The sequence below is a fragment of the Ruditapes philippinarum genome, unplaced genomic scaffold, assembly GCF_026571515.1.
Source record: "Ruditapes philippinarum isolate M1 unplaced genomic scaffold, ASM2657151v2 ctg412_1_1_1_1, whole genome shotgun sequence".
Taxonomy (NCBI): Eukaryota; Metazoa; Mollusca; class Bivalvia; order Venerida; family Veneridae; genus Ruditapes; species Ruditapes philippinarum.
In genome coordinates this window covers 57,116-71,252 of record NW_026855592.1, presented here as the reverse complement: position 1 = coordinate 71,252, position 14,137 = coordinate 57,116, and the positions used below count along the sequence as shown (strand labels likewise).

General features: G+C 35.1%; 2 protein-coding genes across 2 annotated transcripts; one reads left to right on the top strand and one right to left on the bottom strand.

Moving 5' to 3' along the window:
* Positions 1–2,822: 2,822 nt before the first annotated feature.
* On the top strand, positions 2,823–3,269 carry LOC132743830 (uncharacterized). The gene has a single exon (XM_060732403.1). The coding sequence runs from the start codon at positions 2,823–2,825 to the stop codon at positions 3,267–3,269; it is 447 nt and encodes a 148-aa protein (XP_060588386.1).
* An 8,036-nt stretch (positions 3,270–11,305) lies between these two features.
* On the bottom strand, positions 11,306–12,970 carry LOC132743829 (myosin-8-like). Its single transcript, XM_060732402.1, has 2 exons — positions 12,950–12,970; positions 11,306–12,382 (listed from the first exon to the last, which is right to left on the bottom strand). The coding sequence occupies exons 1-2, from the start codon at positions 12,968–12,970 to the stop codon at positions 11,306–11,308; spliced, it is 1,098 nt and encodes a 365-aa protein (XP_060588385.1).
* Between the last annotated feature and the right edge of the window lie 1,167 nt (positions 12,971–14,137).

The window sequence follows — 14,137 nt, the reverse complement described above, 5'->3', positions numbered from 1 at the left end:
AATACAAAAACACGGATTTCAACTTCTTTTCGAGAATATTTCTCAATTATCTATTGCACATCTTTCTGTTTTAAATGTTCGAGCTATTCTATTTAAGATATTAAGATATTAATGTTTCTCGGCTTTTGGGCTTAGTGCAGTTTCGTTCATTTGCGTATAAATTGGTAAATACTTTTAAGTAATCCAGAAAACTCGGTTTGGTAGTTTGACTGCTAAGGTATGACAAAAACATGTGTAAAAGATTCCGACCTTGTTTTCAATCAAAGTAAGTAGGGAGTATGCTAGTAGGGAACATGCGTACTATTGTTAAGGTCTGGCATGTCTTTTTTCCTTTTTTTATTTATATTTGATTAATTGTTCTTGACGCAATCGTCATTAAAAATAAAACAGATAAATGAAACTGGGTATGTGTCCATAGGACACGGGTGTCCCCACATTCCACTATTTTGTCAATCTTCTGACTCGAAGTCAAATGATTTTTGGGCTATACGTGACACAAGTTGAAAACTGAAAATCTTTTATCCATGACAAAAAAACTCTACAATAATCGTACTTGATAAATTAAAAAAACAACGTGCATAACTAAACATGATGACCAAGATGCTTCTATACTTTTAGAACTACACGTCAAATACTTTTTGAGTTGTACATTAAAAAGCCTATAATTTTTACAAAGTCAAGGGCAAAGACTCAAGACTAGAAATAAATTCACATGCAAAGCTTTACAGTTATGTTGACCATCATTCCTGTAAAGTTGTTTGATTCTATCTCTTGCAATCAAGGTACACATAAAATAACAACATTTTGGAATGGTTTTACCAAGTCTTAAAGGCAAACATATGACAGATACATGTTATAAACAACATATCCACATACAGCTAGTTTCAATCACAACCACTTTCAATCATCCCTAGAATTTTTTTTTTATTTTTGACCTTATTTATCATGTTACCAAACTGTTAGCACATCTTGTATTCACCTTGACTACATGTATCAGCAGCAATGTCAATTATAGCGATAAAATAGAAAATGCTAGTATTTTAGTTCAGTTCTTTACTCAGTTTTTTGTCAGTCTGCAGAAATAGATATTTAGTTGGACAACTGTTTCAATATCATGAAGTCATAATGTATACTGCACTTCAAAAGCTATAGTTTTAATATGTACATATTTTACCATACAATTCTTAATTGGAAGGTAAAACATCAGTAAAGTAACAGTCACTTAACCAAGGAAAACATTCTCTCTGATAACTTTTAAGTAAGCAGTCACTAGAATGGGGTCATATAGACCCTAGGTTCCTAAAAAATTCACAAAACATGCTTTTTCTGTTATGCAAATTGAAATGTACATCCATACCCCAATTGTGACAGCTTTACCACTACCACTGCAAATTGATATTAAGATTGAAAAATGGCAAAATAAATAGGTTAAAATTGTTTATTACCATTTATCTGAAGTTGAGTTTGTCAACATTTCTCCACAATACATAACTGATTATATTTTAACATTGTATGACACTTTTTATGTGGTGCAGTTTATATTTTGTTGTGAAATCTTGAAGAACAGGAAAATGGATCAGTCATGATTTTTCCTTGATTCATAATAATAATTCAAGTAAAATTTTAGAAAATTGGTGCATTTATTAGCTAAAATGATAACATTCGCAGAATTGAAAGATAACTTTTTTGTATATAATTTCACTGTCAGTTATTGTAGAAAAATCTGTTAGCTGATCGGAAAGAGGCAGTACGGGGAGATTTGTAATTTTCCTGATTTTAATGGAAAGCATAACACGTTGTTTCATGTCACAGTTACACATCTGTCAGTAAATTGTGCTGCTAAAAGTGGGTCCTTTATTACGTTGTGCTTAGATATTAAATCCGTAAAGGTCAATAACGAGAACAGAAGCACGTGCAAGACATAATTATGCTCTTCTCAACGACAATGCAGATAAGACTTTAAGGATGACCGTTTGTTACAAACATTAAATCAACCTGGAAAAAAATTTATTATCGCTACTGAAAGTTCGGTCGGAAGGTCAATATCTGGACATGAAGGGTGTTTGGACAGTAAAACACTTCCAATAACAACTAAATCTACCGCTAGAAGACATCAGGTTCGAAAATATCCCGCCTGTGGGACATTGAAATTCCTAACGGTGATGTAAGTGACGACATTATTTTGACGGATATTCAGGACGCGCATGTACCTCTAGAAATGCGAGCGTGGGTAAGTGGCCAACCGTACGTGTCCGCATTTGTTTTGATGGGCAATTTGTGGAAGAGTTAGTGGCGTCATTGGCAAAGGCAGCACAGTTAACATCAACCATGTCCAATCTGATGACGTCACAAAGCAACATGACAACAGACTTTGAGATGCAATTCATTGAAAAGAAAATGCTATATCAGTTAAAGATAGATAGTCTATGGCAATTATAAAACAACATTAATTCACGTGCCTGATGGACATCATGCGTGGCGAGATGAACATACATACACAAATACGATTTCATCACTTAAAATGAAGATTGTCACGTGACAAAGATCTTCACGAAATGTACACTGCGACAGTGACAGATTACATTGAGAAAGGCCAAATTATTCAACAATGAGAACAACAAAGATCGTGTTTGGTCTCTCCAACATCACCTATAGTTAATGCAAACACACCAGGCAAAGTAAGAGAAATTTACAATTGCGCGGCAAAATATAAATAGACACAACAGCAGCAACTTCAGGGATCTAATTTAACAAATAGTTTAGCTGGTAAACTTACTCGCTTTAGACAAGATAATATTGCAGTTTTGACTGATATCGAGGCGATGATTCACCAAAAGCGCGCAACTGAACGTGATTGCGATAGTCTGCAATGTCTACTGTTGTCCAATAGGGACATGATGAGAATTCCAGATATGCAAGTTTACCTTCTTGGTGCAACTTCATATCCAAGTTGCTCAGCCTATGCGTTGAAAAGGACTGCTCAGCATCACGCGCAATTGTTTGAACAGAAATTTGTGACAACAGTTAAACGAAACTTCTACGTTGACGATTGTTTAAAATCAGTAGACAATGAACAGAACGTTATTGATTTAGTTCGTGATCTGCAGTCGATCATGAATAAAGGCGGTTTTCGACTTACTAAATGGATCACTAACAGCAGAACAGTTCTTTCCATTATTTCTGATTTGAATATAAGAACATCTGGTAACAGAAGGGTCATCTACTATTATAGACCCTTCGAAGTGCAGCGAACTGGAATTGAATACTAGTGATATGCTATCATTAGCAAATATTGTCAAAGATTATTTTACAAGAAAATTAACCAATACTAAATCAAACAATCTTGTCCAACTCAAAAAACGTGCACCTAAGGACGAAGTATAGGGCCCCATTATTGTTGTAATCCTTAGGAGTGCTAGGTGTGTAGATTTCGATCGATATAGCACAAATTGGAGACTGGCTACTGGTTGCAATATCTAGAGATTCTGTGATAAAGCTAACGCCACAAATCTATCCCGAAGGAACTAATGAACTCATGCACACTCATGATCTCGGCGAAGATATGTCTCGAACTTCCTTACTTTGTAGGGCATGTACATTGCTATGTCAAGTTAAAGCCATATGGATTCTGCATCCGCGGAGCGATCGACGGGTACAGTCGACGTTTTTTATGGCTCGAAGTAACAAACAGCAACAACTCGGCCGCAGTGATAGCGTCATACTACTTTGACACATTAAACGAATTAGGCATCTTATAGAATTGTATATCCAAGTTCTTAGTTCACCGTTTATTTAATTTTCAAGTTCAGTTGTATATATGTATTATGTCCACTCTTTATTTTCAATTTTTCATTTCATCTGAACCATGGTAACAAGAACGTCCATCGTTATCTTGGCAGCCTTGATTTAGAGTTTGGGAAAATGGTTACAAAACAAAAGCACTACATGTTTAAAATGTTCATTTTGTTAATATTGTCATGTTTAAAGTTACTTTAATTTACAGGCAACAAAATGTTTAAAATGTGTTTTTGAGCTTTTCTAAAAACATGATAATTATTTTGATATTCTTTTTTAATGTAGAAATGGTTTGGTTATTTAAGTTTTTGTTCATATTGTTTTCTTAAGTCTTGAATTTGTTTTTCAACATGACGACGAGTTCAGTTTCGTAAGAAGTAAATATAACAAAAGTTCTAGGTGCCTCAGTATTTCCAATTTAATTTTTTCAGAATGATTATTCATACCATCTGTGAATATTAAAGTATTTGAGCATGAGGTATTGCGAGTTGAATTTTCCATTCAACAATATGCACCATTTTATAATAATTATTAAAACATAAGCTTATGTTACATTACGTTTTGGCTCATATTCTCACATAACCATCCTTGTGGTAAGGGCTTTTTTTATCTTTTAATTTTAAGGCTTCTACCATAAATTTTACTCAACATTGTCATATACTTCCTTTGTAAAATTATATGGTGCCTATTCAGTGATGCGATTCCTTGTGAATAAACTCAGTCTGATGGTTACACTTTGAAGCCAAGAGCAGCTAGGTCACACCAACAATCATTTGTCCAGACATATGCCCCTTTGTCACCTGAGGAAATTGTAGCAAATGGCAATTTATTTCAAAACTATATAAGAAAATTTTTTGTATTGTATGACATATCCTTGTCTTGTGATACACTTATATATTAGTGTAACCCCAATCAGTATCAGACCTCTGATTTTTTAATGAAATACGGAAGTGCAAGGCAAGTCGTACAATTATGGCAATGGTTATCTTTTATTTGAAGTGTATAAAGCTATATTTCTGGTGCAAAAATATTTGTTTAGATTTTTAAAAATGTTTACTTCTAAAATAATTGTTTGAAATGAATATGGTAACTTAAAAGCGAATGGCGCATGCACAAAATCATTGCTAAATGGATGAAACCCTTCTTCAATTAGAGAAATAATATTTTGTTACGGATTATTGTTTTTTTTGCTGTTTACGTAGATTATTCATGTGTTTATTAACAGAGAGATTCTATGTTACAACTTTTGTAAATTAGAAAATTTTGAAAATTTACATCTCATTAATTAAAACTTAAATATGAAAATTCACTAAATAACTACAAATTGTAAATGATACATACATCCATTTTTACGACAATTCATTTGGCGATTCGAGAACTTGTATTCTCACTTTCAATCGGAGGTGTACGTCACTGAGAAGGCACAGGACATTGGCAGAAGATCTGTAGACTTGAGATGGCGCAGAAATCATCAGAACTTGTATTGCAGACCAGCTGCTGATTCCTCACTTAAGCCGAGAGGTGGGGGCTTAATCGATGAGGATAGTGTGCTAGGGTGAGTTCCAAGCACAGATAGACAGCTTGTACGGCAGGCCTTTTGCTTGGCACAAACAGCCTTTTCAAGGGCTTTCCGCTTATTATTGTTATAAGTCACTGTACCTTTGGGTTATCATTGACTGCTGTACAGTGACCTACTTTTGATGCAAAATTCATATCATTGACTAATTCTCCGTGGAAAATGCATGAAAGTAAATAATAACCACTTTTTTCGTCAAAATTAACACTTTAAGGGCATGATTAGTTGCATGTCCGAGGTAACTCGATAGCGAAAGCTGCTTTTTGTACCTTATTGGGCAGATCGACCATTGTTTAACATAGACTGCATCCGTACATACATTCATTTACTTGTAATCTTGACATCGTGGACTCGATTCCTGTCCATCTAAAATAACTTATCAGTCTTTCGGATGAGTCTTTAAATCGAGGTCCGATGTATGAGTGCTTCAACACCTTGCACGTTATAGACATAGGAGGAGCTTCTGGAATTTACGGAGTTTTTTGTATCTGTCATTACCCTCCAAAAATTCTGAAATGACAAAAACTGTTCTGGAGGACTTGCGCTTGAAGGCAACCAGTGGCGCATATAAGTAAACACACGAACGCACGCGCGCGCGCGCGCACACACACACACACACACGCACGCACGCACCCCCACAAACACACACACACACACACACACACACACACTCATTAATGAGAATAATATTCTCATTATTATGCAAAATTGAAAAAAGAAGTCCAACCTTTTTATTCTTTAGCTTAATTTTCATGCAAAACTCGTCTGTGAAAATCTAAATATATTATTTTAGTTTCTAATCCCAGTTGCATAAAATAAATCAGTTAGTCAAGCTTGTCCGAAATATATAGTCATTTATTTTGGCAGAACATCTTATTTTATGGTGTCAACAGCCTCTCGTGCATCATAATAGTAAACAACACCAAAATCACTTGCATACATATTTAGTATCATGCAGTGAATTACTGAATTCAATTTAAAGACATGAATGATGACATGTCAGGGGTCCGCAATCTCAGTGCCTAAAAGGGCGGATGGACCCTCATTAAGCATAGAGCACTCCAACATAAGGCAATTTATTCGTTCTCTGGTGTTCCTTCGTTCACTGGTGTTCAATATTAATAAATTATTAAAATAATATTAATAAAGGAAATGGTATTTTTATGTTTTATGTCATTTTACATTTTCTTATAAATCCTTTTTTTATCTTACATGACTTGATAAACTGTTAGAAAAATATTTTAACAGCAAGTTGCACAAAAACACACTTAATGTATTTTTAAATTTTAAAGGGACAAAAAGAACCACAGGCTGGCAATCAGGCTGAGACGAATGTCATTTTGATGTAAAGGCTAACATGGAATCATGAGTTTGTACATATACATTCAGTAACTTGTTAATAAAAGGGAATCCACTGAGGTTTAAAAGCAAGCCTAAAATCATAACATTTGAGTTTCTTACATATATGAGCTGGGGCACTTTAAACAGAAATATATGCAAAGATATTCAGGAAAATTTCTTTGAAATAGACTGAAATCCGTATTGTTATGCTTTTCAATCCGATTTGAATGGAACGTGTTTTTAAAAACGCGTTTCATTTTGGGTGATTTTTTTACAATTTGAATGATTATTATGGAAAAAAGAAGTGCGCGAATGATCTGAAACTCTAAACCTACATCAAATGGTACATTTATCAGAAAAAAAATATTTTCAGTCCCATCATGTCTAAAAACATCAGTGGAGTCCCTTTAACATGTTATAACATGATACTATGTCAGACTTATACCTTGTTTTACAATGGAATAAGTACATATAATTTACTCTTTAGATGATAACATCTCCAAACAAAAATGACATGTTTTAAATATTTTAAAGTTTACTTTACTTTTGTAAGACTAAGCTAATTTGAAGTTGGACACTTTAAGAATTGTTAGTATGCCTATAGACCAAGTTAAATACAGCCCTGTCCTGTATGAGCCAACTTCACAAGCCAATGCCATCATCGCTACATCATATGAGACATAGACGATACTTAGCCTTACACACCTCCTCAATTTTGTTTGTGACGGGTCGTCTATAGTTTTCGGATAGACCTGTGTTAACAAAAGAAAGTCTGTTATGAGGTCTATCTTTTCGGTTGCACAGGTCTGTTCTAGTCAGACAGACCCGGTCATGAAAAACATGTGAAAATAGACTTGCCTATGAGCAGACATAGAAAACATGAAATGCAATAAAATGAAAATAAAATGTAAATGAATGTCATAATATTCCTGTCTTACAAAATTAGCAATCATTCCAAAATCTCTATTTTAAATCTTTGAATAAAAATAATGGATGGCATATCAAAGTGAGGACACATGTAACATTTATTTTTCAAAGTAATAGTAATATAAGCGGTTCTTCTATCATTAAGTTCACAAGATAACAAAAAATGGACGCTTCAAGGTCATTTCTATGAAACTATATAGCAGTTATCGCAGCAAACTTATCACGATTTTAAATCACCTAATCCATAACGTATTAAACGTTCTTAAAATTTTACAGAACATAAAATTGTACAAAAAGTCATATCGAAAAAATATAACAATAATATATCCATTTCAAACGCATTTGTGATACAAATAACGCCCGTTTGAATACGCTTTGCATTGGAAACCGTAACTACCCACAGTTAATAGCGAAGTCCCTTGTATCATTCCCACCTGCAGGACCACATCCACATTTACCCCCCCCCCCCCCCCCTGTTAGGCTTTATCCTGCCTCTCTATTCAACTGGCGAAAAATCAAAACTGAAAGCCCCTGAAAACCGTCGAAGTCAGGGCTTGGTTTCAAAGAATGCTTCACAAGAACGTTAAAAGAATTTTGTATTGATATACTCCAAAAACTTGCTTATAGCGACATGCATATACAAGTACTTAAAGTGGATTGGTCTACAATGGGCACATCTCCTATTTAAGAAATAATATATCCCAAACAGTGATTTTATCGCTCAATAACATCACTGTTTGGAGTTTGGATGCGAGGAATTATATCACGAGGGCGCAGCCCGAGTGATATAATGATGCGCATCCGAACGACAAACAGTGATGTTATCAAGCGATAAAATCACCGATTTGGATATATTATTTCGATTCTAACACGACATAAACAAATAAATGCTGCCGTACCTGATATTAAGCAAAATTGCGCCTGATTTGTTTCCGTACTTTTTTCAGCGCGTTGGATTTTTGGTGGTTACGTCACGTGTATAATGATGACGTCACATGTCTAAATATAGAACGTAAAACTGTGACTCTGTTGCATAATAACACACACTTTCGGTTCTTCTATGTTCAATAGGGAAAAATGCGGGTCGTGTTAGAATAGTATTTCAAATGTCGATACTGTAGAGACCATAGAAATGTATTATTGAAAAAAAATCTTGAAAAAGAAATGTTGATAAGTGATTTAGTATGAAAATCTATATGATGAACGATAATATTTTATTCTAGAACATTCTATAATCTGCTATATAAAATATAATTTCGGATCATGTATCTTAACCTTGCCAACAATATTCATATGTAAGTCTTAAGTGGTCTGCTAGATATCCGGACATTTGCCCGTCGGACGTTTGCGCCCTATGATGTTTGTAGTGGCGAACATTTGACCCCACCCCCGCACTTTAGAAATATTAAGTTATTAGATTGTTTATTAAAAACATCCATCGCCTTTTGTCGAAATTCTATTTTGCTTAAATACACAAAACTCTTGCGCAAATGTATGAAAACAAAATAGCATCCATAAATTAATGAAATATAATATTTTCAAGGTTAAATAACATACCTAAAATTTACACACAAGATGACCTCTGACAAGTGACAAGTCGCCATACCAAAAAAGTAAGCTGAAGTAAGCTGAAGGATTTTTCTAAATAGCATTACGGAAAAAAATGAAACATATAAAAATAATTAAACCATTTTAAGGGCGTATTTTCAGACTTTTATTGGCGTGTCTTCAGACGCCAACATGCAATGACCAATCAGATAATAACATTATTGATACATATGGAACACGCACTGGTCAAGGTGGAAGCAGTAACATGATTTTCAACATGGACTATCCACAGCCAACGGAACATTTCCGAGCATTCAGCTCAGTATGGCATGACCTCACGTAGACGTTTGATACCAATGAATTCCCAGAGGCAGCCAATTATTTTGATACAGGTCAGCTATTGCTTGTTTTCTGATGTTTTGTTTGGCATTACAGGAAATAAAAAACACGATAATAAAATAATGAAGTGATAGTTTTTATCCCGGAATTATATGCATTTGCAATTAAGTCACAACGACACGTTCTCAAATACTGGTCGTTCGTTTTCTGAAAGGTTATTTATTAGACAAGACGGAGAATGAATTTCATATTCTGTTGCAACATTATTTTGTAAAATAGCAAACTTTTAAGTTCAACTTGCAGGTATATTTAAGGCTGTAGTTAATTTGACTTCTAAATAGATAGTCTCCTCAATCTTTAAGTTTCAAATTCCTGTCGTCAATGTCATACAAGCAATCAAAACTGCAGAAATACCCGCAGATATACAGGCTTTAGCTTTAGAAACACAGTCCCTGCTTAAGCAAGTCCCTTTACATGTAAAATAACAAAAAAAACAGGTGCTTGACCTTGTATATATTTTGTTTCTGCCTAATGTTTGTACCCCCCCCCCCCCCCCCAGTAAAATACTTGTTTGTACCGATTTAAAAGCAATGTTTACATAAGTGGTGGCCTTGACATCTATAATCAATAGCATGTGATCCTGAGCATGTTTTTAATTTGCCATTGATCATATAAAATATTTGCCAGTGATAAATATATATGTCACTATTACAATTTCAGACTGAAAATTCACTTTAAAGACAACCAGTCATTTAAATTCAGAAAAGTCAGTATATCCAAGAAATCTTTCCTGGCCATTCGAAGCTGTGGCTTCCATAAGTGTAGTTTGCTACCTTTTGTTACAAAAGTATGATATTGCGATATAACAGCGAAAACTCGGGGGTATAACACTGGCTTGGCCGACAGATTGGGATGTTTCTGCAAATTAAATCGTGTGTGATTAGAGGATATGTCAAGTGATATATATGACCGCCCACTTAAATGTTCCTGTCTTCATAATTGTAGTACTTAAAGTATATATTTAAAAGTGGTATGCATATTTTTTCAGACAATTAAAATTCGAAGTCTACCCGCGAGCTTAAACCTTCACGAGGATTATGATTTGGGATTCAAAATATATTCGTTGATCACTTATGATTATTATAATCACTTGTGGCAATGCCACGTGCCAGCTAATAGACTGGTCCCCTAAATAGGATGTTATGGTTGAACTCAGGCATCAGTTTTAAAAGTACCTTTTTAACATCGAAATAGCCAAGAACCAGGTTGATAAAAGTTTTTGAGTAAGGATCTGTTCATCCTTATCTTGTGCTGGATTATACTTCTGGTTTTTAATTCGATTACATAAACAGATGACCATCTTACGAACTGTCGTAACGCGTACAGTTGGATTATTCTATTCAAACATTTAGCTAAGATACACTTGCAGTATCACTAAGTGATATCTTGCAACATGATATCGGTAATAGTGGACCTGGCACGCGCGTCACTTTTTTATTATCCTATTGTGCTTTTTGCATCATACGTGTTTGTTTCTCTACAGTCCGAGCGTAATATTTTCGTTCAATAATCCGGGTTTCGTGTCTTTGTTTAGCAATCTAGGCTTCATGTCTCCAGAATTTTATCCTGGCTTCATGCCTTGGTCAACATTCTGGGCTTCATGTCTCAAATCTACAATCCGGGCTTCATGCCTTCGTTCAACATTCTGGGCTTCATGTCTCAAATCTACAATCCGGGCTTCATATCTTCGTTCATCATTCTGGGCTTCATGTCTCAAATCTACATTCGGGCTTCATACCTTCGTTCATCATTCTGGGCTTCATGTCTCAAATCTACAATCCGGGCTTCATGCCTTCGTTCAACTTTCTGGGCTTCATGTCTCAAATCTACAATCCGGGCTTCATGCCTTCGTTCATCATTCTGGGCTTTATGTCTCAAATCTACAATCCGGGCTTCATGCCTTCGTTCAACATTCTGGGCTTCATGTCTCAAATCTACAATCCGGGCTTCATGCCTTCGTTCAACATTCTGGGCTTCATGTCTCAAATCTACAATCCGGGCTTCAATCCTTCGTTCATCATTCTGGGCTTCATGTCTCAAATCTACAATCCGGGCTTCATGCCTTCGTTCAACATTCTGGGCTTCATGTCTCAAATCTACAATCCGGGCTTCATACCTTCGTTCAACATTCTTGGCTTCATTTCTCAAATCTACAATCCGGGCTTCAATCCTTCGTTCATCATTCTGGGCTTCTTGTCTCAAATCTACAATCCGGGCTTCATGCCTTCGTTCAACATTCTGGGCTTCATGTATCAAATCTACAATCCGGGCTTCATGCCTTCGTTCATCATTCTGGGCTTCATGTCTCAAATCTACAATCCGGGCTTCATGCCTTCGTTCAACATTCTGGGCTTCATGTCTCAAATCTACAATCCGGGCTTCATGCCTTCGTTCAACATTCTGGGCTTCATGTCTCAAATCTACAATCCGGGCTTCATGCCTTCGTTCATCATTCTGGGCTTCATGTCTCAAATCTACAATCCGGGCTTCATGCCTTCGTTCATCATTCTGGGCTTCATGTCTCAAATCTACAATCCGGGCTTCATACCTTCGTTCAACATTCTTGGCTTCATTTCTCAAATCTACAATCCGGGCTTTAATCCTTCGTTCATCATTCTGGGCTTCTTGTCTCAAATCTACAATCCGGGCTTCATGCCGTCGTTCAACATTCTGGGCTTCATGTATCAAATCTACAATCCGGGCTTCATGCCTTCGTTCATCATTCTGGGCTTCATGTCTCAAATCTACAATCCGGGCTTCATGCCTTCGTTCATCATTCTGGGCTTCATGTAAAATCTACAATCCGGGCTTCATGCCTTCGTTCAACTTTCTGGGCTTCATGTCTTCATGTGTTAATTTTATTTGTGAACCAATTTTTATGAAATATACAAGTCAAATGATAAGAATCTTAGAATCTTTTTTTTTAAGATTTTATTAAACATATAAAAGCCGAACAATTGTAAGCGTACTAAGAGTATGAAATATTAATGATTTAAAATAAGTATTTGAAACCAAACATGTGTCCAAAATGTTTGAAAAAAAACAAACATCTGTAACAATGTTTCGAACATGTAAATTGCATGAATACAATATAGACGCTCTGCCTACTGCGCTATGAAGGCACACAGGATTACATGGATTTTCGATCCCCCCTCCCAAGATTATAAAAATAACGTTTTAAAGGCCCATTATGCTGTTACTTGTATTTCTTAAAAGCTTTTAATTTTGGTGTAATCCTATAGTATCCAAAAAAGCCTCAACAGACGGTAGGATTTTGAAGTACAACATCAATTAAAACTAAGATGTACAAGCAAATCTTTATGTGTGAAGGCTACTATTTCTTGAATTCATACAACTTTATACTAGATTTAAAGGATAGGACATGTTCTATCTCTTAATACTTGTTGTATAGACTTCCCACGATGGCAGATGTCATGTTTCCCAATTATCCGCTGATAATGTGTTTAATGAATGAAATTCCAGAACAATTAGGGCTGTAAACATAGTTGTAAGATGGGGTAAAAATAATGTTGAAAAACACTTAAGGATCCCAAATTATTCAGAAAATGATAGTGTCACAGTATTGAACTGTTCACTAATCAGTGGAGGTAGTTTGTTAGCGACTGGATAGCCCAGTCAGTAGAACCGAAGTACGGTATTCCGAGGGTCCCAGGTTCGAGTCTCGGTCAGGCTTCACATTAATCTCGCCCTGTGACAATAATAGACTTTTTTTTAAAAAATGGAAGTGTTTCAATTATCTACGGTTAGTGAGTAAAATATGTAAGGGATCAATTGGGAGGGAATTTTTTTGAGGGAAAGCTGATGATTCCTACAATGCAGAATTACTGTCTGAATGCAAGTGTTGTATTGCTTTGAAAATTGTACATCATATCTCTAATTAGTGTTGAACAACTAAATCCTACCGTCTGTTGAGGCCTTTACTCATTGGCCAATTACATGAACCTGATATTTTCATCTGTTCCTTTTTGGAAATTAGTACAGTTATAGTGAATTGTAGTTTATATGGATGTCAAATACTTCAATGTTTACATTTTGCTACTTTTATGACAAATTATTACACATTTATCGCTACTTTATTCAGGTAGCAAGCATCTTACATTTCTCTGATGCCATTATTTAAGCATTATAAAAAATTCCTGTTTGCCCTTTCTAAAGAAAGTATGTAAGATTTCCATTAAAAAAGCCTTCGGCGGACGGTTGTTACGAAGCTTACAAAAAAAACAAAGTTTGTTGATAAGCTTAATACTGTATTTGTAAAAATATCTATCTAAAAAATCTAAAAGTCCGATCGAAAAACTTGATATTTCAGGGGAACATTGTAATGGAGTATATTAATAGTTCTTGGGAAAAAAAATAACTGCATTTTATTTCATCCCCATCATATTTAAAATGGGGCTTAATTAATATGACACCAACAGTTGTCAAGTAAATGACAAGATATTTTTCCCAGAATCTTTTAATTTTAGGAATACATTCACAATTTATGTACTAGAGTACTTTGTTATATGGAAACATTTTTTTGATATTTCA

Coding starts and splice junctions, on each gene's coding strand:
- LOC132743830 (XM_060732403.1), top strand. CDS start 2,823: ATGATTCACCAAAAGCGCGCAACTGAACGTGATTGCGATAGTCTGCAA.
- LOC132743829 (XM_060732402.1), bottom strand. CDS start 12,970: ATGTCCTATCCTTTAAATCTA. Junction 12,383..12,949: donor TGTCCTATCCTTTAAATCTA/GTATAAAGTTGT, acceptor CCCGGATTGTAG/ATTTTACATGAAGCCCAGAA.